The sequence below is a fragment of the Aythya ferina genome (assembly GCF_964211825.1).
Source record: "Aythya ferina genome assembly, chromosome: 20".
NCBI classification, from domain to species: domain Eukaryota; kingdom Metazoa; phylum Chordata; class Aves; order Anseriformes; family Anatidae; genus Aythya; species Aythya ferina.
In genome coordinates, this window is record NC_140318.1 from 4,295,443 (window position 1) to 4,322,888 (window position 27,446).

The 27,446-nt window shown below is 48.1% G+C and overlaps 2 protein-coding genes across 3 annotated transcripts in view; both read left to right on the forward strand.

Moving 5' to 3' along the window:
- Nucleotides 1–713: 713 nt before the first annotated feature.
- EXOSC2 (exosome component 2) lies at nucleotides 714–5,631 on the forward strand. Its single transcript, XM_084494114.1, has 9 exons — nucleotides 714–959; nucleotides 1,039–1,140; nucleotides 1,256–1,301; nucleotides 1,703–1,792; nucleotides 2,137–2,202; nucleotides 2,365–2,433; nucleotides 3,558–3,734; nucleotides 3,928–4,056; nucleotides 4,856–5,631. The coding sequence occupies exons 1-9, from the start codon at nucleotides 796–798 to the stop codon at nucleotides 4,934–4,936; spliced, it is 924 nt and encodes a 307-aa protein (XP_084350240.1). The 5' UTR covers nucleotides 714–795; the 3' UTR covers nucleotides 4,937–5,631.
- A 5,111-nt stretch (nucleotides 5,632–10,742) lies between these two features.
- The window catches only part of ABL1 (ABL proto-oncogene 1, non-receptor tyrosine kinase), a 69,592-nt gene continuing 52,888 nt past the window's right edge, over nucleotides 10,743–27,446 (forward strand). Inside the window, exons 1-2 of one of the 2 annotated variants that reach the window (XM_084494126.1) lie at nucleotides 10,743–11,325; nucleotides 11,486–11,837. In XM_084494126.1, coding sequence (XP_084350252.1) covers nucleotides 11,702–11,837 — 136 coding nt within the window. In that variant the 5' untranslated portion in view covers nucleotides 10,743–11,325; nucleotides 11,486–11,701. Of the gene's footprint in view, nucleotides 11,838–27,446 lie in introns of both variants that reach the window. The other variant, XM_084494125.1, reaches the window with a different exon arrangement.

Below are 27,446 nucleotides of genomic sequence, written 5' to 3' on the forward strand. Positions count from 1 at the left end.
GAAATGATAGTCATATTTCAGCTGATACAGGCTACAGGTGCAAGCCTTGCTTGAAATATTTGATTTTGGTCCTGAGGAAGCAAAGCATTCAGGGAAGGTCAGCCCTGGCTTCTCTTTTCCCCTGTATTTTCTCAGCAGCTCCGAGACGCTAACTGGCGTTTGAAGGAAATGCGTAAAACTTCCACACAATTGTGTTACTTAATGCTAGAGCAGCTCTGCTAAGGGTGAATCCTTCAGCCCTCGTTTAAGCCAAGGCTTTCTCTTGGGGGCCGGCAGTGCTGTGTAACGGGGTCAGTGCTCAGCACCTCCACGGTGGTGGTGTGAGGAGCTGTTCCTGGCGCCTTTATTTCACCTTGGGAGACGATAACAGCATCATCTCTGAAAAAAATTGGAAATAATTTGCATGTACACACACACATAAGCAGAAATTAAGAGCCTGGGGGCCCTGCTCTCCCTCAGGTTGAGCGTTTTGCTACAGCGCTGAGGGGCTGGGGTCGGGGAACTCCATGCCGGGGCTGCTCCCCCCGCCTCAGCACCTCAGAGGCCTGGCACAGCGGTGAAGGCGCCCTGCCCGCACTAAACATGGCCGCCCTCTTCCCTTCGATCCCAACGCAGTGAAGCCCCCGCCTCCCGGTCGTGCCAGCAACCAAAATGGCCGCCCGGCGCGAAGGCGGCGCCACACCTGACGCTGCCCCCCCCCCTCCCTTCACGGCGTCCCTCACTCAAGATGGCGGCGCCCACGCCTCAGGCGCGCCGCTTTCTGCCAGCAGCCAAGATGGCGGCCGGAAGGCGCGTATGGAAGGGGGAGCCGGCGCCGCGCCGCCCGTCTCCAAGATGGCGGCGGTCGCCATGAGGCTGCCGGTGGCCCGCAAGGCGGTGGCGCCGAGTGGGTCGCGGGGCGAAGAGAAGCACCTGGTGGCGCCGGGGGACACCATCACCACAGACACGGGCTACATGAGGTGGGGAGGCGGAGGAAGCGGCGGGGAGGTGACCGGTAGCCGGTGCGGGGCTGTCTTCAGGTGCCTGTTCCCTCCACAGGGGCCATGGCACCTACGTGGATGAGGAGAAGCTGATCGCCTCGGTGGCCGGTGCTGTGGAGAGGGTGAACAAGCTGGTGTGCGTCAAGGCGCTGAAGACCAGGTGAGCGCCTCAGTCTCGGCTCCGGTGTGGGTGGTGCGGGAGGTAAGGTGTGGGTGGTTGCTGTGGGGAAAGATGGGATTAATAATGAATAAACTGCTGTCTGTGCCCCCGCCAGGTACAACGGCGAAGTCGGCGACATCGTGGTTGGGAGGATCACGGAGGTAAAGCCTGCAGGCGAGGTTTTAGGGGGCTCCTAAAAGCGTGCTGCTGTCTGGGCGTTGTGGTGCCTGGCGCTGCGGGACAGCCGAGTGCTGCAGGGTTGGATGTGATGCTCCTACAGTCTAAAAAGAACTGAATAAAACCCATACTGAGAACAGAGAAGAATATATTTGGTTACAGAAGCACTGTTAGCATGTGTTTTTTCAAAAAGGTGAAGCTAAAAGTAGGCTGCGGTGCTGTCTCAACTCCCGCTTGTCTCAGTGCTGGTGGAAGCACTTGTGCAGGCCCTGGGGTGGGATGTCGTGGTCACATCACTGCTTGTGGCCTTTCGGTGTGAAGCTGTCAGGCACTGAAGACCTTTCTCATTTTCTGAGTGTGCAGCAATAGAACTTTTCTTTTCCAGGTTCAGCAGAAACGATGGAAAGTGGAAACCAATTCCAGGCTAGATTCAGTCTTGTTGCTGTCGTCTATGAATTTACCTGGTGGGGAACTGGTGAGTGCGGTTTGTGCAGAGACATGTCAGAGCCCTGTCTTCTTCTGTTTTCACAGCAGAAAGCTCTAGAGCCCTTCCCACAGTTAGCACATGAGTAGTGTTGTTTTTTTTTGTGCCTGCAGGAGAGTCTGCAGTGCTCTAATAAACTTCAACTTTTAGGGTTATTTGGACATAAACGCTTCCATGATTTAAAGGTGTGCTGACCAGTTTACCTGACTTCCCTTGGTGACCAGATTGCGTTTTTCACAGCATCCTAAAGAGATGGTCCCCCCCCTAGTGTAGGTATTAATTAATGTTCTCTAATTCTGAGTGCTGTGTAACTTTTCTGTCATTGTTCTTTTCAGAGAAGGAGATCGGCAGAAGACGAGCTTGCAATGAGGGACTATCTGCAGGAAGGGGACCTCATCAGTGTATCCTTGCACTGCTTGTACTCAGAAGAGTCAGGGGGCACAGGGGGAACAGCTAGACCTCGGCCAGCCTGGCTGACACAGAGAGCTCTCTGCTGTGGGCAGCCAGTTGCTCTTGGCACTGAGCAGCAGTAGGGAGCTTGTTTCCTTGACTGATTCTGACAGGCAGAGGTCCAGTCTGTGTTCTCTGATGGGGCTGTATCGCTGCACACCCGGAGTCTGAAATACGGGAAGGTAAGTTGCTCAAAAGCACTTGGTCTTGGCCTAATTTTGTTCAATTTGGCTTTGAAGAGTTTACCAAACAGCATAACTGGCTGGAATTGGCAGCAGTTCAGAGCTTTTTATCTGATGGCATCTGCTTGCTACAAAAAGAGGGGTATGAGAAGGGTGGAAAAAAGAGATCTCCCTTTGGGGAGAGCTCTGGTGAAGGGCACCATTTAGCATATCAGAGAGTTACAGCTAGGCTAGTGGTCCTGTGTTAGAAGGCCAGGCCTTTCTCAAATATAACACAACTCTATCCATGTCAGTAGAATTGATTTAATTTATATCAAGGTAACGATATAGGCCAAAGCACAATTTGGACTTTTGGGGAGATATTTAAGAAAAGCTGGAGAAGAACAAGGTGTTATAACCCATTTGTGCAGGTTAGGAAGAGGCTTAGCTCTCACGCTGGAGCACAAGGCAGAGTTCCCCAATGCAGAGAGCGCGCGCTTTGAGCTGCTGCTGTCACTGTTATGGCTTGTGAGTCCTGTTTTCCCCCACTAGCTGCTTGGGAGCTGAAACCCAGGGAGAAAAATCTTCTGGCTCAAACTTCATCGTTCCTCTTCTGCAGGTCATTGCCCCTGTGACTTGTTTCTCACTCCAGGGCTCTATTTTAGGCTTTAGGCAGTCGGCATTTATCTCTGGTTTTGCGCATTGAAATAAGCCAAGGGGCCATTGGAGCGCAGGCTGCAGTCAGGATTACTAGACTGAGGGTATTAGCACTTAAAAGATGAAAGCGAAGTGTGCTTATTGCACAAAGGGTGAAGGACAGCGACTGGATTAAGAGGGAAAGTGTTCTTCTAAATTGGGCCTCAGTCCTCATTTTTCTGCAGGAATGGTTGATGTCTAGTTACGATCGAGATATTATTAACATTTGTGCTAAGCACTTAGAGTATTCTTCATCTTCAAAGGACTGCACAGGCATTAGCTAATCCTCCCAGCACTCCCAGAGGCAGGCAGGTTTTATATTCACTGTTTCACAGGAAAGGATGTTAAAACTGGTCAGTTCTTAGCCCAAAAATGGAGTACATGCCAGTGACTTGATGTTAGCCATGGTGGCTCATGTCTCAGGCTGAGTATCGTGGTCTCTTCCGCAGCTTGGCCAGGGTGTGCTCGTTCAGGTCTCGCCCTCCCTTGTGAAACGTCAGAAGACTCACTTCCACGACTTGCCCTGTGGTGCATCCGTGATCCTCGGCAACAACGGTTTCATCTGGATCTACCCAACCACGGAGCAGAAAGATGAAGAGGCAGGGGGCTTCACCACCAACCTAGAGGTGAGAGGACACGGAGGATGACGAACCATGTTCTACCAGTGGTGCTTTGCTAGTTTAATGTGGTCCAAGAGGCACATCAATAACTTGAGGCTTTCAAGAAACGGGTTTTAGATCTGTGGCAAAACGTTTTTTACAGTAGGTTTGCATTATTTTCCTGTGTATTCATCTCTTTTTTTTGTCTGTCCTTCCTCAGCCAGTTCCCTTGTCTGACCGGGAGGTGATCTCACGGCTCCGAAACTGCATTGTGGCTCTGGCTACTCAGAAGATGATGCTCTTTGACACTAGCATCCTGTATTGCTATGAGGCATCCCTTTCTCATCAGGTACAGAAGCCAGTGTCGTGTACTTTATTCCACACTCTGGGGAGGGATTGGAAAGGCTGCATCAGTTGCTGCTGAAGTTAATAAGTTATGTGCTAGGGCTTTTTATCTTTCCAAAGGATTTTGTAGTGAGTGATAATACGAACTTCTCCCTTACACATGACATAAATTGCCTTGGGACATTTTCAGGAATAGTTTGAAGGGTTCTGGCTCTGGCAAAGCCCACCTATTTCTATAGAGAAATAGTTAATTTTTAGATACGTGTTGTTTATCTCTTGCTGGGTAGGATTATGGACCATCTGTGATCCCTGTGAAAACAGCATTGCATTAGAGTTTGCATGAGGCTAAGGTGCAGTTTGAGAACAAGTGAAAAAGCAAGCCTCGTGTATCATACAGAGCCTGGCCTTCTGTTTATAGCAATTCTGCACGTGCTGAATGCTCCCTCGGTTTGAGCTCTTGTTGTTGCACACCTTTGCTCCGTGAGGTTGTAGGTTCTGCCAGGACAGTCGTTAGCAGTTCTCCTGTCATAAATGGCTAAGATCTGAAGTGGCTTTTTCTTTCATCCACAGTGGCAGTACACGCAGCTAGATGGGGTGTTCTTTTGAACTGTACTTCTGGTTAAGATGTTTTTTCCCTTCCCAAATACTGGTTTATGGCTCCCAGTAAAGGTTGGGAGTTGTTAGTAGATTCTCCTTTGATTTCTTATGGTCTTTATATGAAATAGTAGGCTGGCAAAGTTAACTTGGAGTGTGATGGTAGTTGTTGTTCTTTGGTGCCAATGTTACTCTTCTTTCCACTCCAGATCAAGGATATTCTCAAACCAGAGGTGATGGAGGAGATTGTTCTGGAAACCCGGCAGAGGCTGTTGGATCTGGAGGGATAGTGTCAGAAGCGGTTATTTGAAGCCCCACCATGGCAGCTTTTGATCCTCAGTATTTTTTTTTTTCAGTGTTTTAGTCCCAGGCATTCATTCCATACTTCAGAAATTACCAAAATTGCTCGTTTTAACTCCTTGGATACCTCCTGAGCCCTTTTAGTACCATAGTACTAAACAGTACTGGAGTACAATAGCCTTTTAGTACAGCAGTACATATCTGACCTTTATGAAGACACAGATACAACGGGGACATACCTTGTTGCTGTGTCTAGTGCCCCTGAATTTGGTGTTGAACAATAGAGAGGAAGGGGTGTGTTTTGCGATTGGTTTCTTCCTTCCCAAAGGCTTTTAAATTGTTTTTAATTTTTCTTTATTGTAATGCAGATCTGCCAGTTTGTCCTTTTGACTTAGGGTTTTGCAGTCTCAAAGAAAGAAAATAAAAAGTACAAGTCCTTAGAGGAAAGGAGCGTCTAACCACATTGTGGGTTTAGATATTCATGGTTTATATGTCTCAAGGGTTTGAGACTGGACGTGGCTGTCCGCATGACCCAGGTAGCCATAGGCAAGCAGCGTCTTCTCAGTCTGTGTGCATCCTGCCAGTCCCTTTTATATGCCTGATGTGGCAAGCTTGTCCTCTGAAGAGGCTCTGTTATTGTTTTCTATTAAATATTTTGTATTTCAATAAATTTTTTTGAAACAGAGGTAGTTGTTCAGGAGCGTGTGCATTGGTTTATCCTCCTCCGGAATGAATTCAGTCTAACTAGAGAACTACAGTTGGCTTAAGTTTCCTTGTGCCAGGACACTTGGAATGGTTGCAGTGTCCTGGTGCCTCCCCTTCCACCGTTGCTCTTCATCCCTAAAACCAGAACTTGACCTTCATCATCAGCACGTCTTCCAGGCAGGGTAAGTGTGTAAGTAGATTGCCTGGCACTGTTCACAGTGGCTTTCTCTCAACATTGCTTCACTGCAAGATGCCGTGGAAAGGTGAGTTGTGCAGCTCTGTCAGGGCTGGGGGAGGCAGGGAGCCCAGCAAGACACTGGCCTGAGGACCTTGGTTAAAGGTGGGTATGCTGAGCCAGATGTTGTCACTCGCCTTCCCTGTATAGAATGGACGTGATGCTTTTATTTTGATGTCCTGTCAGATCTCTGATGCTGTGTTAGAACTGTTTGTTTTATATGTGTATTGTGTGTGTGTATAAATATAGTTGTTTCGTATTAGAGCTGCTTGCACTACGATGTTATAGTTGTTAAAAAGGATGAAAAATCAAAAAGTCTACCCCAATTCCCCCTGAATCTAATCCTAATGTTTCAAGTTCTCATGCTTGCCTCAGGCAAAAGGAAAAAAAATTGCTCGCTCTTTTCCTGGGAACAAGAAATATCCTTCCTCGCTTTTCATCTGGTGCAGACTGCTCTGCCTGTGGTCCAGAGTAAGCACTAGGTGGCAGCTTCAGATCATGTTTGTAGTAATCTTCAGCAGCTTTGCTTCATTTCTTTCCAAATAACAAGGGCTGGATCTCTGCCACCAGCGCTGCTACCTAAACACTTAGTAGAGCATTATGGAGCTCAGTGGCTAAGGACAAGCAAGGACATGGGTAATCCATTCTGCTGCTGCAAAACTCAAACGTTAGCCCTTGCTGCCTCTGTGAAATCGTACTTAAATTCCTAGGGCTGTGACAGTGGAACATTCCATGCAAAATCCAGCAATTGGTTATTTCTGAGTTCTGCAAGGATTCCTTAGGAAATGTGAGAACAATTGCATCCTCAAGATGACTTGGGAAGGTTGAAGACTAAAGCCTGATGGTGACTTTTTGGGTCTGTATATAAAGCTGCTACCAGCGTTATCTGCATCAGCATGGATGGGAACAGCACAGAGAACGAAAGCTTCAGCAGTCTCTGCATCTTCCAATTAGAAAAATACCTTTTTTTTTTCTTTTTTTTTTTTTTCTATCCCTCTGCTGTAGTGTAGCAGCTGTTTATCTTACTACTGTTTGGGGAGACGGGGGTTTCTGCTGTGAGGCATCTATGGGGATGTACAGGCAATGAGATGCTTTCAGAAAAGGGAACATCAGAAACTATTTTTGAAGGCTATTGAGTTATCTGTATTTCATCCAGTAGCACTCTTTTTGTCTCTGCTACTTAACTATGTCAGGTAAAGGGCAAAAAAAGATGAAGAGACTGTACTGCACCACCTCCCAGAGAGATCTGATACCTGGAAATGGTTCTGCTGATCTCTTAGATGAACGCAAAATGTTCCTCTGTCCTTCAGCAACCTCTCTGCAGGCATCTAACAGGTCAGGAAGGATCTGGGGGTGGGTTAGGAGGCTCTTGAAAGCACCGTCAGTAATGTGGTAGAAGTGCTCTCAATTGTGGGCTGTCAGACCTGCAAGGTGAGACAGTGCCAGGTTCTGATAGCGTGAATCTCAGGAAAAGGGAGCTGGTGTCTCTGCAGCAAGATGTGCCTGCACAGATGAGTTCCCTTCTTTGTATGTTTTTCCTTATTTTTTTTCTACACAGCAGCATCTTTTTAAAACTATGCTCCATGTCCAGGCTTCTCATGCTAATCCTGTCTTCCCAGCATGAACTTTGGCTGCTTATTCTCAATAAATGAGTATTTAACCTGAGAAACAATGAGCTAGATCTAGACTGCTTCATCTGCACGCTGCAGCATTCCTGATATCTTGGCCTCGGGAATGTGTTAAACAGGGAAGGACGTGGGACTCATCCAGTTACGTGCTCCCAGATTCCTGACAGTTTTGTTTTTCAACCTGTGAACAGGAGCACAAGCAGGAAAGGTTTGCTTATTGATCACTTCTGATCTGGGCGGGGAAATGGGGCTCCTGGCGTTTTTCTCCATGGCCACAAGAGGTCATTGCTGCTCTCTGCACATTCAGCCAGTGCCAAGCCCAGACCTAAATTCTGTGAGAAAGGTTTGAGGGGCTTGTTGGCAGATCCTGCAACCCCATCTAGTGTAGCTTCACAAGCCAGCAAGTGATAAGAGATGGGAGTGACAAACTGGTTGGGGAGGGATAAGCTTTCTTAAGCAGTTTCAAAGGTGTCTGATAGAAGGACGTGCCCAGCAGCCATTTACTGATGATTTGACTGAATCCTTGTGGCTTTTCTCTTCGATAAATATTGAGAGCTATTGACCAGTGCTCATCCACCTCTCTAGCGATGGGATGTGCTGCCAGAGCTCACAGTTTCCATGCAGAGACTTCAGGTACTAATCATGACCCACAGTAAGGCAAATGCCTCTTCTGCATTGCCCACCAGAGACGAGTGGGGAGTTGAGGGGACTGGGGGAGGTTTGGCAAACAGGACTGGGGAAGCCAGGGCCCCTCTGCATAGGCAGGTCGAGCTGTATAGATGCCTCTGAAATGGGAAGTGCTCAAGATGTAAAGGAGGACTCCAGCAAAAGCAGCATCCTCTTGCGTTCTTTAAATAGCCTGCGGGATTTTGCTAGGCAGCTAAGAAGGAGGGATGAAAAAGAAGAAACTATGGTTTCTGTGGTTTAGGAACAAAACCATAGCTGAAACGGGTGGGAAAAATTAACATACACAGAATGCCCACGTACGCACTAAACCAGCTTAGACCAATTCGATTTCTGGTCTGCCAGCATCGAGCCTGTTTATAAACCAGCAACAGCCCCTGCCTGTGCTGCCTATTCCAGGGCTGATACATAGCACAGATGTGCTTGCAAGTGGAGCTAGTAAATAGTTCCCTCGCTGGTGAGTGTTGCCTGCAGAAACGAGAGCACAAATCACTCATCTGTAGAAATAAATTTCCTGTTTCTTGGTGCTAGTGTTGATTCATGAACTAATATGAAGAACGGCAACCCCTCCCTTCGCTTCCAGTAATAACCACTGGGACTTCAAATCTGTGCTAATGGATTATTAATCCAATTACTGCTGCTATTATGTTACTTCTGTATCATCTGTGTGCAGTTTTGCTGTTCAAGTGAGGTGAATGGTATAAATACAAAGCCTCGAGCAGACCCTGGAAGATACTGAAATCCCACTGAGATGAAAGGCAGTCTCGAAATGGTTGTCTCAGGTTTCTGAAGACTGGCAATTAACGTGCTGAGGCTTGGTATTCGGTCAAGTGGTTTAAGATATTGTTACAGGGGAAATGGAGAAAATATCACTGCAGCTGTTGGATGTAACAACCCCCCGTGTAAGGGAAGGTAAATGGAAAAGGTACTGAAATTTCTTCTGGATTTCACTCTGCTTCAGTCCTACCACAGTACCTGATAAAGATTATCCAGAATACTCCAGTTGCACTCAGAAGGGAGCAACTTTTTCATTAAGGGGTGGTTGGTACTGACTAATCTAGTAAGAAATCTCCCTCAAGTTGCTCAGCCTGTGTTGACAGGCAGCTGTTTCCTCATCTTCCTTCAATCCGTGGGATCAGCCTGGGTATGCATTGGAGCTGAGTAGATAGATCATCGTTGTGAAAAGCTGATCTCCATTACTGAGATAAACCTGGAGAAATTCTGCTGAGAGGCTGTACCCCTGGATTTGTCTCAGGGCAACGTTGCAGAATTTCTCTCTGCTGCATGTGTAGCACAAACACCATCAGTACTTGAGTCACTAAGGGGAAAATGCAATAAAAATGGTTTAGGATCAGTCTCCTGGCTGAGAATTAGCGATGTAGGAGCAGGCAATTACAGCAGAGGTGTGGAGGATCCCTTAGGCCTGAAAGAAGGGCTATGTTTCAAATGCTATTGCAGGAAGATGAAAAATACATGTCAGCCAGGGACCTTGAGTGCGGCGTAGATGTGGAGTGTGTTTGGATTTGTCACAAGGGAGGAGCCCGTATAAACAAGCCACTCTGTGGCCAGATGGTTACCCCGAGCAGGAGGCTACTGCAGAAATTGCATTTGTGTGTTCTCCCATTGTCAAGTGGGAGCAGACGCAGACCTTTGACCAAGACACCCTGACCTCATCCTGCTGCCTCGACCCTCCTCTATTCCCAAGGTGAAGCGGAGAATGTACGAGGAACTAAAACATCTCCGGCGTCACGGGCTGTGCCCTGCAGCTTGGGGACCGCGTGTGCTACACAGCTAACGGGCTGAACAAAGCGGGGTTTAACTCCGGCATGGTACAGAACGGTGCTCGAATAAAATCGTGTTTGTTTTATTGCCTCTTCCCGTGGCGTCTGTGGATGTTTTCGGTGTCAAGTTTTGCATATCCACTGAAGCCAAGTCCTTTGTGCAGGCAGGACGACTGCTCCCTGCCTGCGGAGGAGCTGCTGGCGGGGCGTGCAGCTGCCCAGGTCGAGGTCTCCTCATCCTTCCGCATCCCTGTGGGGAACGCAGGGTCCTGAGCTGTCCTGGGGTCTGAAATCCCTCATGGCAGGGGGGCTGTAGGTGGTCCGAGGGCCAGCCAGCTCTCCCTGACAGGCGGAGGAAGCCACTTGGGTGGCCTCGAACAGGGACAAGGGCTGTGCCGTGAGCTCTCCGGGCCCTTGGCTGTGCTCCACGTAGGGGAAGAGCCCAACTTTAATCCTCAATTCGCACCATTGCGTGCTGTAATATCAACAAACACCTCTCCCACCCGCCCTTTCCACCTTCACCCCGTTCCCCTCAGCTACCCCTCATCCTGAGGGACGCGGGGGCACCCCCCTCAAACCCCACCGTGGCACCCCCATTCCCCTCACTGGCTTCGCTCCCCATCCCCTCAGCGCCCCGTTATTCCCTCACAGCCCCCATTTCCCTCATTTTCTCCCCAATCCCAGCCCTATTTCTCCTCACAGGCCCGGCAGCGGGCGGGAGGCGGCGGCGATGGCGGAGGAGGGGCCGGAAGGGGCTGTGACCGCCCGCCGGCCGCGGGTTCCGCCATCTCCCTCCCCTCTCCCGGGGGTCTCTCCCCCCCCACACACACCCTCCTCAGCTTTGTCCCCCTTCCTCCTGTCAGCCTCCCTTCCTCCTCCTCCTCCTCTTCCTCCTTTCCTCCTGCAGCCGGCCCCGCTCGGCCTCCCGGGGGTGCTGTGCGGGAGCCTCCCTGCAGGAGCCCGGCTGCAGCCCCGCTCCTCCTCCTCCTCCTCCTCCCCGTGAGGAAGGCCGGGGGCAGGCAGCCGAGAGCGGGCCCAGAGCTGCTTCGACGGCCTCCATGGCCCCCCGGTACCCCCTCAGCTCTCCCCGAGGGAGAGGCACGGCAGGAGGCGAGGCGAGGCCGGGGGAGGCCGGAGGCCGCCGGGCTCTGAGGTGCCCCCGCCGGGCCGCCTGAAGCCTTTGGGAGGGGGGGTGGTGCCGGCTGGTTGGCCTTGGCCGGCTCAATGCTATGCGAAAGAAAAGGAAAAAGAAAAAAAGGAGAACGAAGAAGAAGAAGAAGAAGAAGGAAAAAAAGGAGCCTCGACGCTGGTCGCTGGGGGGGGGGAAGGAGCGTTTCCTGCCCGGGGTGAGCCTACACGCGGGGTCTGGCGTGCGTGAGGTGACCTGACCCTGCTGCCCTCGGTGGAAGACGCCGCGGACGGCGACGTGAAACTTCGGTGACACTTGTTTGGTGACACTTGTTAGGATCGGAACTCTTAACTTGCCTTTTTTTTGTTTTCGTCAAGCTGCCTAAGAAGCCTTGCTGCTGTCACCGAAAGCGTTGGGAGAAGCCGTGCTTGCCTTGGGTCTTTGCCTCAAGTGACTTTGTTACGCGGTGAGTGCAGCCAGCACGCCCACCTGAAGCGAATTCTCCTTCAGAGCTCCTTCCCAGCCTGGAAGATCAGGGGTCACGGACTTTGCTGAAGCTTCTCGTCCTGGGAAAGGCTGCCCATAGCTGCTTTATGGGGCAGCAGCCTGGAAAAGTTCTTGGGGACCAAAGGAGGCCAAGTCTGCCCGCCCTGCACTTTATCAAAGGAGCAGGGAAGAAGGAGTCATCGAGGCATGGGGGCCCGCACTGTAACGTCTTCGTCGAACATGGTAAGGTGTTTCAGCTGGTTTTTCTCTTGGTCTAATTTTGATTTACCCACATGGATGTGGTATTTGTTCGCTGAAGTGCATAGTGCAGGTACAAAAATGCTGTTCTTCATGGAAGTCTTTTGTTTGCTCTCCCTTCGTGCTTAAGGTGAATATTCCGTGATTGTTTCCTATGAAAATACTCCACGTGCATCAGATTACTCAAAACCTGGGCTGTGATTCTGCTAAACATGGAATACAAGGAAGTAGTTTTTTAATGTCCTACAAGCTTCTCATTCTTGCCCTGGATATGTTTGTTGTTTGCTTGTTTGTTTGTTTTTTAAGGTCTATGTAAGTGTTTCATCCTTTTTGAGTAGTTTATTTCGTAGGTATTGATGAACCACAGCTGATGGTGATGCTATTGCCACTGACAAGTGTTTTCAATTATCTTTACAAAAGGGGTTCTGCTACTTGGAAAAAAAAAATAGCCTGCTTTGGAAACTTTGTGGATAGTGCTGTTGTGACAACTGGTGGGAATAAAACAGTTCCTTGTTAATTTGCTCGGTGTGTTTACAGCACTCTTGGTTAGTGGTTTCTCATAGCCAGTTAAGCGCTGATCCTGTGCTGTGATGGATTTAAGTGCAAGAGGCTAAAAGTGGCCAAGTTAGGGGTATAGCAGCCCTTTCACCTGTTGGCATCCCACCAATTAAGAAGGGGTCAAGAATCTCAGGAAATCACAGCAGATTAAAAGTGCAGTAGAACTTGGTTGGCTTCGTAAATGTTGCAAATGATTTATTTGTTTTTTAAATGTCAGAAGAGATTTCAGCTAAAGGCATCTCTTTCAAAAGTTAGACACAGAAATGAATTGTTTCTCTGGTACTTTTTGGAGTAATCCTTGCTTTTGCACAGCGGTTTTTCAGCTCTAATAGTCTTTGAGGAAACATGCAGCAGGCCTCTATCCCAGGCTGGCGGGTAGGATCTTCATAAAGCTTCTTCGACGGTTCTGACCTCACAGGAAAGTTTATCTGTGAACAAAATGAAACTGCGTCTATAGTCTTCATCTAACTAAAAATGAAAATGTTTGCTCTCTGAGAACATAACCCACCAGTAAGTGGAACAGCTTTGATTTGGTTTCACTTTAGCCGGGCTTTGCTTTCAAACTTTCTCTTACCCTGTGTTTCTAGAAGGGACCAAGAAATCCTGCGCGGCGTTTAGCAGAGACACCAGCAGAGATGTACTGAAATAGTACTTTGAGTCTCAGCTCTTTCTTCTGATTTTTGCCCAGTGTTTGTGCGCTGAGGTTATTTGGAGGTAATTACTGGAAGGTTGGGGAACAAGGGCTAACTTAGCCCCCCGATGATAAACCTGCAGGACTTTTCTGAGCCATGCTGTCCGCACCGTGCTACACCCACTCCTCCAACCCCGGTTTGGTCGCTGCTTTTGCTACTTTGGACAGAGTTTCAAGGTCAGATGAGATACAGCAAGCCCTCACCGCAAGCAGTGCAATATTCTACCCACCTTTGGTGTTTTGATGTAGCAGAAGAGCCAGAAACGCTCCTTTTTGATCATGTAACAGGAGCAGGCAGATGGTAACTTTATGCTGGTGTGACCCCAGGTCAGAAGATCCCAGCACATTTGCAAAGAAAAACAGCAGCTATAATGTCCGTGTACCATATGTCCACGAGAGACCTCGGTGGCTTGATTTAGAAAAGAATAAACTTGAAAGGGGACATCAAGGCCAGTACATCTGTTCGGAGAACTGCAACAGATCAGCCTCACTTAGCTGCATGAGGAAAAGTTTCTGCCTTTGAGTAAATGAAATGGTTCTTCGTGGTGCTGGCAGGAGAAGGCTGTACCACTGGTTCTGTGTTGTTCAGCTCTATTTTGAGTTTGGGCTCCTTCTAGCCTGAAAAATGATGTCTTAAAGTATCTAGAAAAATACTGAGGAAGCAAAGCTCATTGTAGAAAGTTATTCATCTCCCTCAAGTTATTTTTTTTTTTTAATCGATAACTTTGTCTTTGAAATATATATATATATATATATAATCTGACATACAGACCTTATGACCTCTTGACTTTATAACTGATGGACAGAATAGTGTTTCATGGTTTCAGTGCTATTCAGAAGTGGTGCTGTAGGGTGCATCTTATAAAAGTAGACTGGGATTTCTTAGGACTTGAATTGTTTCCATGTTTGTCTTTCAGCATTTTCATTACATGGGTTCTTCTGAATGCTAACCGCTGTGTGTGGATTCTCTGACTGGGCCTGCTTTAAGGGCTGCTTAAAGCTAACCTTTAGTGATAGTTGAACTCTTAAAGGTACTTGGTTGAAGTTCTTGTTTTAATACACAAAAAGTTGGGTTGGTAGTAGCGACCTGCTCTGGTTGTCTTTTGGTAAAGCTGTCTGTAACTTTGGTGTTTCAGTGGGACCGCTCCCCGCTGCCTCAGGAGATGTTTAGTGGTGATCTTCAGAGCACTGGAGAGCTTAAATGCTTCCCTAGTACTGAATTTGGTGGATAAATAGGCAAATTAAGTCGGTAAATATTATCAGATGCTAACAGTGTATGGCAAAATGACCTTCAGGGCCGTAATTCCATTTCGCAGGCTGTAGCACTCGAAGCAATGCATCAAGTGGCTTCTGAAAAGCAAGAAGGCAAGTGGCCAGCAATCAGCTCTGCTGGTGGTCAGACGCTGGGCTGGAATAATGCAGAAAAGCTCTAAACTTTGTTGTGAGTTGACAATTGTGGGAAAAATCTGTGGGCAAGTTTTGGAGTTGTTCTTTGTCTTGTTCCTTTATCCGCTAAGAATATTTTACGTGCTGAGTTGGCTCTGGTGCAGTTACCCTGGGCAGCGGGGTAGCCCTTGACGGGATTTTATGCATTTTGGTGCAGCTGAGAAAGTATAATGGCAACGTTTGCCTCTTCCCCTATGCTTTTCTCAGCTGAAAAATGAGTCTGTAGTCGCTGCTGTTGGGGAGTATCCAACTGAGAGCAAAACCTTGGCCAGTATCTGATTAGTGGGATGGATTTTGTCACTGCAGGTCGGTTTGCCCGGTAGTACCAGGACGTCGTTCTCAGCAGAACTCATGCTTTTGAAAAGAAAAAATGTGTTTTGCCTCGAGACTTGCAGCTCTCCATGAACATCACACCTCTGCCTCTCTTGGGGTGCTGCTGCATGGGGGATGAGCAGCGGTGCTGCAGGAGTTCTGAGCAAAAGCAGCACCCGAAGGCTTTGAAAAATGAATTTTAATGGTTAACTTGTGCTGCCGAGGTGAAGAAGAGCCGAGGTTACTGAACTCTGCTGGCTGTGGGGTTGCTGCCTGGTCAGCAGCGGGGCAGCGCTGCAAGGGGTGAGATCTCGAGGGGTTTCCCTGCTTGTGTGTGCCCCAAAAGCTGGGTTTTGTACCTAGATGGAGATAGCAGCTGAGAACGGGGGCCATCTGTCCATGCTTGTGGTGTCAGACCTTGAGCGAGCTTTTTGGCTTTAATAACGGGAAGTTTGGTAAGTAGCGGCCTGAAACGTGGGTCGTTCACATGATGCCAAAGTTCTGGTGCTCGTCTCTGCTGTCGTTAGCACCAGTTTTGCTGCAGCAGTCAGCACTAGCTGGCTGCGGGGAGCAGAAACTGCCTGGAGAGGTTTTGGGCGTGCAGCTTTCATGCGCCACCTCTCCTTACGTACAGAGAATCAGTGACGGATGCAAACCCAGGCTCATCACTTTCGTTGTTTTCTGCTATAAATCATAGCCACGTTTTTTATTGCTTTGCAGCATGTGTCAAAGTTTATATATCTGACTGTGGAGTTGGTAGAGACAGAAGGAGCTTGCATTATAATCTGTATTACACCTCCGTGCTACCAGGGAGCGATAGCTGCTCAGCTTTCAGCTTTATTTTCTGTATGAGAAAGCGATAGGGAAGCTTCAACAAGTTTCTTACCTTACTGAAACTAGGAGAAGTGCAGGAACTGGATCCACTTTTCCCGTGTTTCTGGTACTGAATACTTCTGAAGTTGGCTACTATAAACTTTTTCATATTGCTTCGAACGTTTTCTAGTAAGGGTGCTGAAAGTTTTGGTGCTTTAATGAGGAAGTAATTGCCCCAAACCGATCTGTGGTATAAGCTTGCCAAAGCTGCTGGTTGGAGACCAGCCCTGTGACATTCACTGTTAGAAAAAAAAAAAACAGTTGGAAGTATCTTTGCCCGTACTGCTGATTTTAAAATTTACTTTTTTTAAGAGTCTTTAGGTTTAATGATCTAATTTGGTTTACATCATTAAATTTTGTTTCCACTGTGAAAATTATGAAAACGAGTAAATTGCTTTGGTTCCTTCCTAATGACTTAGTGACCGAGCAGCGTATGCAAGCATATAATGTAATATATACTGCTGTAATTAGATCAGTATTTATTATTTTAATGAAATGTTGCTCTCTTTTTATACCATGTAGGAAAACACCTAGTTCCGAGAGGCTCCAGTTATTGTTCTGTTGTGAGTAAAACGTTGTTAGTAGCCTGAAGACTTTGGAATATATTTCTCTCAGCTGGACGCTCCAGGCCAAGCAATAATAGGCGACTTTGTACTCGTTACCCTTTATCTTGCAGGTACTTTATATGCAATATAAATTTATTAGATCGCGAATTGCCCATACAGGGAAGTAATTTAAGTGAGATTCCTTCCGTTCAAGAACTGCTTCTTTAAAACCCGCGTGGCTGCAGACCTTGCGTATCTCTCTTTTCCTTGTTCCTCGGGACATTTTTACACTCAGTGTCTGCCTCACCACCTGCGAAAGCTGAGACTCGAAGGAGGCAGCTTGACTGCTCGGGTTCCACCTAGACCTTTCACCTGAAACCGTATTGTTAACGTTGGCCTCGTGGAAGTCCCCCATTTAAAACCCCCCTTCGATATCTGAGGCTCTGTTCTAAACCGACAGAACTTTTTTCATTATTAGCTTAGAGATTTGGCAAGTCCCAAACTTTAATTTTCATCTCTATTAGGAGAGAATTATCTATGGCTTTTGAGATCACTGCTTATGTACCCAGCCCCGATGTGCTTCAGTATTAATCTGGGTAATGCTGACATCTGCTGCACGCCAAATGCAGATCTGTGTGCTGCCTCTCACTATATCCCTTTCCATCATACAAAGCCCTCGCTATCATTTTTCCTGCTCCAATTATCAAATACCACTAAGTTTCACTAAGAAGCCCCCGTGCAGAACTTGATGCAGGGCAGGAATATGCTAGGAACGAGGCCTAAGACTTGCTAAACTGTTTTTCCACACGGTGAGGTGGAAGATGAGGATGGGGAAAGGCTAATCCTTTTCCTGGGCAAAAGCGGTTCTGTTTTGTGCACCGACTAATCTTTGATAGCTTGCCATGTTTAAGCAGTTCAGCTCCTTCGTGATGAATAGGTAGCACTTGCTCGTATGCCAGAGCTTCCTTAATAGATTGTGCTGGTTCTGCATTCTCGTTATTTACACATTTTAATAGAAAGGCTCTGCGAGGAGATCAGGACGGGGAGGCAAGAGAAAGCTGCGGGGGATTAGAAACGGAGCTCATGGCTTGCGAGCGATCATCTCCTTCAGCACGCCTCAAAATTTGCCAACAGACTTGCAGCGTTTTAAACGGCAGCGTTTAAGTCTTGAACTGGGAAGTGAGGAGTTGGCAGCATCCCGCAGCAGAGAGCTGGGGGTGCAGGGGCCTGTCCTCGATGCTCCGTGCCACCGGTGCTGCGGCGTGGGCACAAGGAGGCAGAGGTGGCCCTGGAGAAACACATGGCTTTGTGGCTGTGGGGCAGGGACGCTGTGCTTTGAGAACCTGATAAAGCAGGCAAGAAATAAATGGAAAAATAAAAAGTGGTGTCGGTTCTAGGGGATCGTGCTGCCTTGACTCCCGTGGGTGGGACTGCGAGCAGCGCCCTGGCGAAGTGGAAGGTGAGGAGTGCCTGGAGTAGCTTCTGCTCTTACAAATATCCTCCTGGTGCGGGGATGTGCTCAGGATTGCAGGCAGGGCGTCCAGCACCACAGCTCAAAGCCTTCAGCACCCCCAGATCTCACAGAACACGGCTGCAGCTCTGTTGGTCTACGTGCTGCACACCGTAAGGTTTGAAACCTGTATTGCCGGGGTGTTGTGTGCCCGGGGGGGTTCGGTGGCATCTTCCTGCACTGCAAAATTATTTCATTTGTGTTCGTGCAGACTGAAGGAAACCTTTAAAACGCCGCTGGCCTCCTGGAGTTATTGTTTCAGGTGGACTTTGCTTTCTTTCCTGCAAGAGGTAGTAAGTCTCCTTGTAAAAAGGTTTGTTATGAGCCACAGAGGTCTGGGGCTGTAGGAGCGTGTAAAGCACTTCCAGCAGAAGTTAGGCCGCAGTGTTGGTTTGGTTTTTATTTTTATTTTTGTTTTAACTGCATCTTGCTCTACGCTGATCAAAGATCAATCTCAACAACCTGGTGGGGTTGTTAATCTGCATACCAAACTGCCCATGTAATCAGTTTATGGAGGAATCCTGGACAAAAAAGGGCAATGAACGTCTAGTCAGTTTTAGGAAGCAGAGCTAAGGCAATGTTTTTCCTCAGTTCTTAGCATTTTTCTTTAAACTGGCACGTTTAATCCCAATTCTGCACATAGGTATTAAGCGTAACTTCTCCTGAAGCAGCTGGAGGTCGCACTGACCTGATGGCAAAACTTAACACAAAGCCGCCGAAAGTGTGTTGTAGGTTTTGGAAAGAGTTCCTCTCCACGTGTCTCCTGTTAATGACAGGGTGAGCATGTCCTGAATACCAGCTTTCTCTAGTTTTGCCTGGAGTACTCTCTGAATTCTGGCTTTTAGTTAATTTTTATCATTCCATCCCAGCACTTCTTCCTTGCTGTTTCCAGCTAGGTTGCAGAAAGCACGGAGCTTGCTTTTCTACAGGGCATTTGCTGCTGATTTACACAGATGTGAGACCATCACTCCTTGAGAGGACAGGGCTGCTGCTTCACGTTGCATTGTCCCCGTGCCCTGCTTTTACCTAAGGAGTAGAACTTCACCGTATCGTTTCCAGGCCCCGAGCCATGCCCAGCTGTGTCCTAAACTCACCTGCTGAAGCACAGCTCATTGCAAACCCTGTTTGCTTCAGACTCTCCTAAAAGCTCAAGAAATAGTATCGTACAGACCCTGATTCTGCTTTGTGTTTGCATCAAGTCTGGGTTTTGAGGAAGGGAAGCCTGCCGACGTAGCGGGTTCTTCCCTCCCGTGCTGACCTCCACATTGCTCCCTGCCCGACGTCCGTCGCTGCTGGCAGGCATCGAGTGGGGTAAGGGCACGGAAACTTTAAAGAGGAAGCTGTCAGGTTTTGGGGAAATGCTCGTTAATTCATTCGTGTTAAGGCTGCTTAATTTCAGTGCATCCTCTGTGCCCTCTCGTGCGAGGCAGCTGGCGAGGGGCTGTGCCCTGCAGGTACGTGCTGGGTTTTCGGCTCCCGGTGCGACCACCGAGGTTACCAACAGGGCTCTGGCATGGTCAGCCCAAGCCTCTGCACCTGTGATACCTTTAGAGTAAACCTTGAGAAAAATCAACTGCCGTTTGGGGCACTGGCCACTAGGTGTCTTTTTTGGAATCGTTTTAATAGCTAACTGGTTAAATCAGCCCCTGCATGGGAGGTGGCTGGGAAATGAGCAGAAGCTCGTGGCAGGAACCGGGGTCAGAAGTGACAACCTTGCATTTCGGAAGGAGCGGCTGTCAGAGCTTCCCAGTTCCTTTAGACCTATCACTATTTCGAGCTCGCTCAGACCCAACACACTGATTGGAAAAAAAAAAACAGTTGTGAGATGATGTTTGCTTTTGCTCTTAATGGGAAAACCTCGCTCCATTGCTACCTTGAGCTCCGTTTCAGCCTGTTCTTCAGTTTGAAAACAACAGAAAATAGGTTGCAGTGCTGTATGCCCTTTTAACTGTTGTTGACTTCTGCATTTGATCGTATTTTCCCTTCCTCTTTTGCTCTGCCACACAGACTTTTTAAAATTGTGTATGCGTATCTTTATTTCTTCATATTTAATCGCGTGGTCCTCTCAGAATAAACAGTGATTTTGTAAATCCTCTTTCAGCATTGTGCCCAGCATTTCTAAACGTGAAGTTTTCCTGGCGAGGATACTCGGGGAGGATGCAGAAAACAGTATGCAGCCTGTTGGAGCTATTTACACAGTGGGTGTCAGAATTGCTATCACAAAACTAATTGAGGAGGTAAACTTTTTACGAAGTCATAACAATGCCCACAACAGAGAAGCTGTAATCTAGTAATTCTCTATTTTACTCAAATCTCTTTTGGACGGGAGAAGTTTATTATAATGCAGGAGATTTAATGCATCCAGCAAAATAGTTTGGGCTGTAAATATGTATGCTTGGATGGTTTTTTTTATTTTTATTAATTCCGAGCTGTCTTCATATCCTCTGTAAATCTGACAACGGATAATGTTGGTTTAAAAGGTACGTGCCAGTGGAGCCAGCATTACGGGAACAGCGATTAGAGCTGTTGTTGTCTGGTTACACCTCATGTTTGCAAATAACTTTGGAAAGCCCAAATGAAAAGCATTGAATTAATGCCAAGCTGTTTCTCCTTAAATACACTTAATTTGATGGCTAAGAAATGCATTTAAAATTACTTGCAATTGAACCTTTACTTCTTTTAAGGCCGTTGATGGGTTCCGTTAAATGTTTGCTCTATATATATATTCTCTGAATGCGTAGCTATTTAATAAAAAATAGATATCCTTTCCTGGAAATGAGCCGGAGGGGAGACAAAGCTGTTCCCATCACTCGGTACTGTTGATGTTTGTACAGAAGCTGTGAGTGCTGTGGGTTCTCGGTTACATCTCCCACACCCGTTTGGCTCTCGGGGCGCTGTGCTGCTTCAGGTGCCACGGCACAATCAGCGCTGCGAGGTGATCACGTAGGGCTGCACGTGGTGCCTGACTCTTTTTGTTCGATATCATCAGGAGAACAAGCTGCTGGGGAAACTCAAGTTCAATTAAACCTCTGTGCAGGACTTTCTGATGCCTTTTCCTTGTTCTAGCTGGAGATGGGGCATGCAGTGAGGGTGACGATGGGTACGGTGCCGGAGGCATTGCTTTGGTGTTGCTTGCACCGCCTGCGGATTTAGTGTAGGAACTTGTTTCTGGAGGGGCCAGATCCTGCAGGGACCCTGCTTACCAGAACCTACAGTGCTGATAAACCCCTCTAATAAGTGGATAGGATTTTTGAGCCAAGCAAAAGGATGAATCAGACAATCGTGGTTGGAGTTCCGGAGGTAATCATTAGTTTTAAGTGCTGACGTTACCGCTGTGTTGTCCTCTGCGAGGCGATCTGTCAGGTCCTGCCGTGCTGCCCAGCAGAGCTCTCCGCCAGTAGTCGTGGACTTCCCTGCACAGCAACGTGGCTTTGTGTTTGTGGGTAAGAACATGGGATTTCAGGGACGTGAAGTGAAAATAGCGAGCAGTGCTGCGTTTGTCGTCCCATCGGGAGTCACAGAACGGTGCAATGCCAACGTGAAGTTTACTGAAATCAGCAGCACGAATCCACGGGGATGCGTGAGGTGTCTGTTGTAATAAAACACATTAAATGTCATATTTGGGGACTTCTGTTACCTTTTCTCCCCCCACAAAGTCAGTGTTACAGCGACTCAGCCGCGCTCACGTCATTTAGCCCTGCGGGACGTTAACAACCCCCAGGTCAAGGTGAAGGGCGCAGACGCCCCGGTGCAGATGCTTTCCAGCTCAGACATCGCCGTCACCCGCGGTTTTCCCAAATTAGGAAGCTTCAGCTGGACTTCCCAACCTGATGATGTGAAGCCCTTGCTATGACATGGCCACCAGCGAGGCTTGAATCACCCGGAGCCGAGGGCGCCTCGTCACCCGCCGCGGGTGAGTCGTGGCCTGCCAAAGGGTAGGTGCTGGGCAGGAGCGGCACCGAGCGGTGTCTGAAGGGCCGGCTTCTGCAGAGATTTTGTTGGTTCTGCCTTTAAATCATTTGGAGCAGCTCCGTGGATGTGGCTGCTTTTAAATTCCAGAATCGGGAGCGCGGCGGCTGGTCCGTGGCTGAGGCTTTCATCTGCCGAAGCCGCGTTGCTGGAAGCTGATGTGCTGCTTGTGAAACGCTCCCCCAAGGCAACTCAGGCCCTTTGGGGAGGGGGACTGAGGACTGGAGCGAATCAGACGGGCGGTTTGTGTTTGCATTATTAATACGGGACGTTTTGGCGTTCTCAGATTGGAATCGCTCGCAGCTGAATTTTAAAAATGCACTACTGCTAAAAATTTCAGAAGGAAAACCGACCTCGTGCGAGCCGAGGTGCTCTCTCCTACCTCCGAGACCTTTTAGTGCAGTCATCACAGGTGATCTCCTTGGGGTTTGGGTTCTTTGCTGTCACCACCCCTGTGCAGTGGGGTCTGGTGGGTGGCTTGATGTGAGCTTTGCACCTCCTGCAGAGGAGAAAGGCCCTGCCTGAGGCAAAGGACATCAAAAACGTAGTTGTTGTGTTCCTGGTGTGTAAGAAAACTGTCATTTATTTCCAACGGATCCAAGCGCACAGCACGAGAGCATGTTGTTATGGCAGTGCGGGACACAAAGCTGAGCAAATGGATTCCTTCAGGCTACAGAAGAGATGGTAGGGACGAGGTAGGGCACTTCCCTTCCTCCTTCCTTTCTCAGCATAAAGTGTTTAAAGAAGAAAAACTTTGAGGATGTGAAGCAAAGTGCTTGGCTCTCAATTGCTGAGGCTGGCGCCCGCGGGGTTCACACCTTGCTGTGGGATTTCCTCCTAGCCCGGGATCGTACCCGAAGCGCCCCGAACTTCCCAGTGGAAGGGGTTCTTGCAGACAGCAGGAAGGAAAGCTGCTTTCACCAGGACCTACCCAAATAAAACCCGACAGAAAAGCCCGTCACACGGGGCCTTTCCTTATTGCCCAGCGCCAGCTGGTTCAGCATCTGAACGAATAACCGAGATTTTTTCCAGCATTTCCCCTCAATCCGGGGGTTGTCCCCACATAATTGAGCTGTGTGTTGTCGTACTGGGTACCAGGTTTGTGCAGGTAGTGGCTGTGATGTCCCGGTGCCAAGGCAAATGAAGTGCTGTGCTCTTCCTCGTCCCAGGGAGCAGCAGAGGACTCCTTGGGGAAGCAGATACCGCTTGCTTTGTGTGGAAGTCAAAACCAAAAAACCTTTCTCTTTGTGCTGTTCGCCATCAGAAGCTGCAACTTCTTGTTGTGTTAGCCCATGTGAGGAGGAAAGAAGGCTGCTGCCTCCTCCTCAGGGGTAGAAAAGGGATAAGAAAAGGGGTGGAAATGCCGGAGGGTACTTGGGGACGGGCTAATTTGTGTTGGTTGGTTTAGATGAAAGCACAGCCTCTTGTACAGGTGCTAGTGCCAACACACAGAACGCCTTGTGTTCATTTTGCTTTGATTTTTCAGCTGGGGTGGGAAATAAAGCTTAAATTCTTCTGACATGACTTACAGAATGCTCTCTGGTAGGTGCCTACCCGATGTCCTTCTGCTGTTTGCAAATCTGTGTAGCTCATGCCCTGACATTTTGCACTCCTCCTGTGTTTGTCTTCCACTGTGCTCGAGCTGATTTTTTTTTTCTCCTTGACCAAATTGTTGCTTTTCCTCTTGGAGGAGCAAGTGTCTGTCTTCAAATTGGATGCTCTTTGCAGCTTGGCTGCTTGCTTTGTGTTCTGACAGGCTGCGATCCCTGCTGCTGAGCTGGAGAAGCTGAAATCCTTGCTTAAAAAAGAAAATTGTAATTTCTTACTGCCTGCTAGAAAAGCTGCTGGCCTGCACTTGCAGGTGACCCGCCAGAGATTTAAAAAAGAGAAATTGGATTTTATCCTTTTTTTTTTTTTTTTTTTTTTTTCCCCCCTGGTTTTAAGATGGCCAGAGCTGGCATGAAAAATGGGAGCTTTCTACGAGGGGCTTTGTCTGCCCTAAGCAGCAAAAAAAAAGAGCAACCCTGATCTTGTTTCTCTTCTTGGGTCACCTTTTAAGCTTTTGGCTCTATTAGCTTGCTATTGAAAATAGTTCTTCTTCCTTCTGCCCCTTTGTGTGAAGGGAAATAGATGTCTTACCCGCTCAATTGGCTATTTTGACATTTTTTCTACACTTCTCCGTAGTCGTTCCTTCCTGGTGCATGGTGTGAGGAGGGTGCTCACACGGTGGTGGTGCCTTTTTGGGGGCAGCTGTATGGGAAGCTCCGTCGGGCAGGCAGCCTGCTCCCTGCTGCTCTGACCAGGTAAGGGTGCTGCTGCTTCAATTAAACCTGGTTCGGGTCACTCGTGAGGAGTCCATCAGATTTTCAGTCAATATTTTGGCTCTCTGGTGTGTAAGATACCACCTCGGAGCGCTAACCGCAAACAAAAACCCACAACTGTTGGCAGAATTATTCTCTTTGGATGAGGTTGGTCAAGGTTTTTACCCAAACTCACCGCAACGGCTGGGTCCTGTTGTCTGAGGGATCACGCCGACGGTTTTGCATTAAAAGCTTTGTTCTGAAAACCTGCCTTTTCCTTGTGGGTCCGTGGGATGGGTCCTCGCTTTCCACTTTCTTCTCGCCAGTTGTTGAGGTCTGACCTGGACTTTGCAGGGAGGGTGACGGCGTGATTGCAGCGCGTCGCTGCAGGACAGGCGCCCCAGTTCGGATGTTTTCTTCCTCGTTCAGCCCGCTGATTTTTATTTATTTTAACAAACAGCAGCAGAAATTGAAGAAACGATAATGCACAGATCCACCTCTCGGCAATTTCCTTTCTTCCATTGCTCTGACCAGAACAGCGATGGGAGAGAAGGGGCATGATTGCAGCAAAGTGTTACGTGTCTCTTCCATAACATAAACCCTGTACTTTAGGAAAGATTGCATTCCTGCACTAAATAGTCCAGAAATAGCCTCCTTCAATTTTTCCTCTGTTGTCTCTTTCCCACAAATAATATTTTCATAAGATGCCATCTGATTTAATGCCACTCTTTTCTCCGGTGTATGAGCGGTTATCTTTCTGCTGTCACAAAATAATCCTTCCAGCTGAGATTGGGTTCATCGTTCAGCATCTGTGTTCAAAGGAAACGGCTCCAGGATTACAAAAAAGCGAAGAGCCACGGGGAGACCATCTTGCTGGTGCGATCCTCGGGGCTTTGAGATTTGGGTTCACAGCACTTGGTATTTTTTTTTATTTTTTATTTTTTTTTTACCTCCTGTCTAGGGACATTTTATCATCCTCCTCTTTCCTGTTCCGAGCAATTACCATTTATTTTATCTTCAAGCAGCAGCCTGTGGCAATAAATTTTAGGAAATTCCTTCCCGCCCTTTATTAAGCCCTACATAATAGCTTCCGCTACTCACTCATACGTTCATTAGGAAGAATTAAATGAGTGCTGGCGGCCATTAGCAGAGCATTTAATAACCTCTCCAAGGGAAGGTGCAGCAGATTGGAATAAATGAACAGGAGTAAAAACAAATGAAATAACTACGTAGAATACGCTCAACTAATTTGTTCTTAAAAAAAAAAATGATAAAATTGCTTATTTACATGAACGTAGCATTTTTTAAAGGGCCTGGTTGAGACAACCCCCAGTCGCCAAACCCCGCAGGCAGCGACGGTGTGCGCTTGGCTGGGCTGCCTCGTGGAAGGGGATTTTTTTAGGGTGAGAAAGGGCGTTTTGGTGTGTCCTGATGGCTTCCCTAGGTGCTGGTGGCAGTGCTCGCGGGTGGCGGTGAGGACACAGATCTGTCTGGGAGGAACCAGGCCGTAGCTAACAGCTCCTCACATCTCTTATCAGCCCCGCAGCAGGCTGCTGGTGTGCTGGGGGCTCATCCCTGCCACTCTGTGTTACGTTCTGGGGACTCATGTGGATTAAAGCCCTCTTGTAGCGGCTGGGGAGGCTGCGGAGCAGGATACGCATTTCCTCATCGTGATGGGGAATGACAGAGGGTGAGGGTGATCCCAGCTGCTGCTTCACCACCCCACTCGTGGTGAACTGGGGCAGCTGGGCACGTGAGCGTGGAAGGGCAAACGCTGCCTGCACGTCGGATTTCCAGTGTAAGTGCCTTGCTCAGCGGGCTGCAGTGCTCGAGGAGCTAACGCGGCCACGTCGCCGCTTAATGCAAAGCCTCAGACTGGCTTTTACTTGGGACAACACACCGAGTAAATAACTAACACGAAAACTTTACAGCAGTGGTTCTTAACAGCCTGTATTTCATCAAGGGAATGGTGACGACCTTAATTTCATTCCGCCGTTCCCTGTTTTAGAGGTGGAAATGTCTCAATTCAGAAGTAATTCAGCTATTGCGGATGATGTTTTTTTTTTTTGCTGAGGTTTTGTGGTTGTTTTTATTTTAGTTTTGCTGCAGTCATTTCTGATCTCATTTGAGGAATCAACGAGTTGAGAATAATGACACAATAATTGCTGTTATTGAACCAAAGATGCAGTTTAAGGTTTTTACCTGGATCACTACATTTGATTGATATTTTAGTTTGGTTTTGGCAGATGAAAGATAATGAGGTTTGGTTTGCACTGGGATTACTGATTTTTTTTCCCCTACTTTCTAGTACGCACGTAGCTTTCCTATTTTAATTTCTTGTTATATTTAAAGATTCGACAGTATACGAAGGGAGCTGATCTGTACAAATAACTTCAATATCTGTGCTGCTAAAACGCTCTGAACATCTCCAAGTCTCCGTGCCAGGTAATAGTGCCTCTAATAGCTTTCAGATGCATTGCAAACAACATCGGAGGGATACACAAACCTATATATCAACGTGGATCTTTGCACTGCTTTTTAAATGGCCTAATCAGTTCTCATTTACGGGAAGGAGTCGGTGGGAGAGGGGTAGAGGCTGCTTGAGCCGATGGGTTTGGGATCTCTGGTACGTGGGGACCAAGCGTTGCTGAAGGCAGAGCCCGAGGAGCTGATGTGTGCTCCGGTTAAACTTGGTTAAAGAGGCAATGTAAATCCCAAATGCTTGCCCTCGCTCCAATCAAAGCTAAAAATTGCAATAATATCGTTATTGCTGGGCACAATTCCCTGGTGACGTGAGCACGCTGACATCTGATGCGGAGCAGAGGCAGCGGTGGAGGCAGGCAGCAGCTCGCTAATGGGTTGCTGATTGCTCTCCTGCTCCCTCTGCATCCCGGTGAACAGTGCGGGGTCGGCTCTCGCAGGCTGGGGAGCTGATAAAAAACACTTTGCCCTCGTGCCATCGCGTTTCTCTCGGAGGGTAAAAGAGCAGATTTCCTCTGCTGTCCTGATGGCTGCCTCTCCTGCTTAATTAGAAAGAGTTATGTAAAGAAGCAGCCTCCCCGTCTGAAGCTGAAATGAGTTGTAAACCTCATTTTACAGTTGTGAAACTCATTTTACCTACTCAAGGAGGTGTAAAAGGAAGGCACAAAGAGGATGGAGCCGGGTCGTGGGGCGTCCCTCCCTCCTCGGAGAGGTTCGGGAGCTGCCTGGACGTGGTCCTGGCCCCCTGCTGGAGCAGGGCTCAGACCAGGTGCATCTGAGCAGCACCTGTGGAGCGATTCAGCTCCTATTTCACTGGTTCCCTTACTCTTATTCCCTCCCAGTTATATAGAAGATAAGGAGCCGTTGGCTTGGTCGGTGCCGTTCTGTAGCTGAAAAAATTCAGCGCGC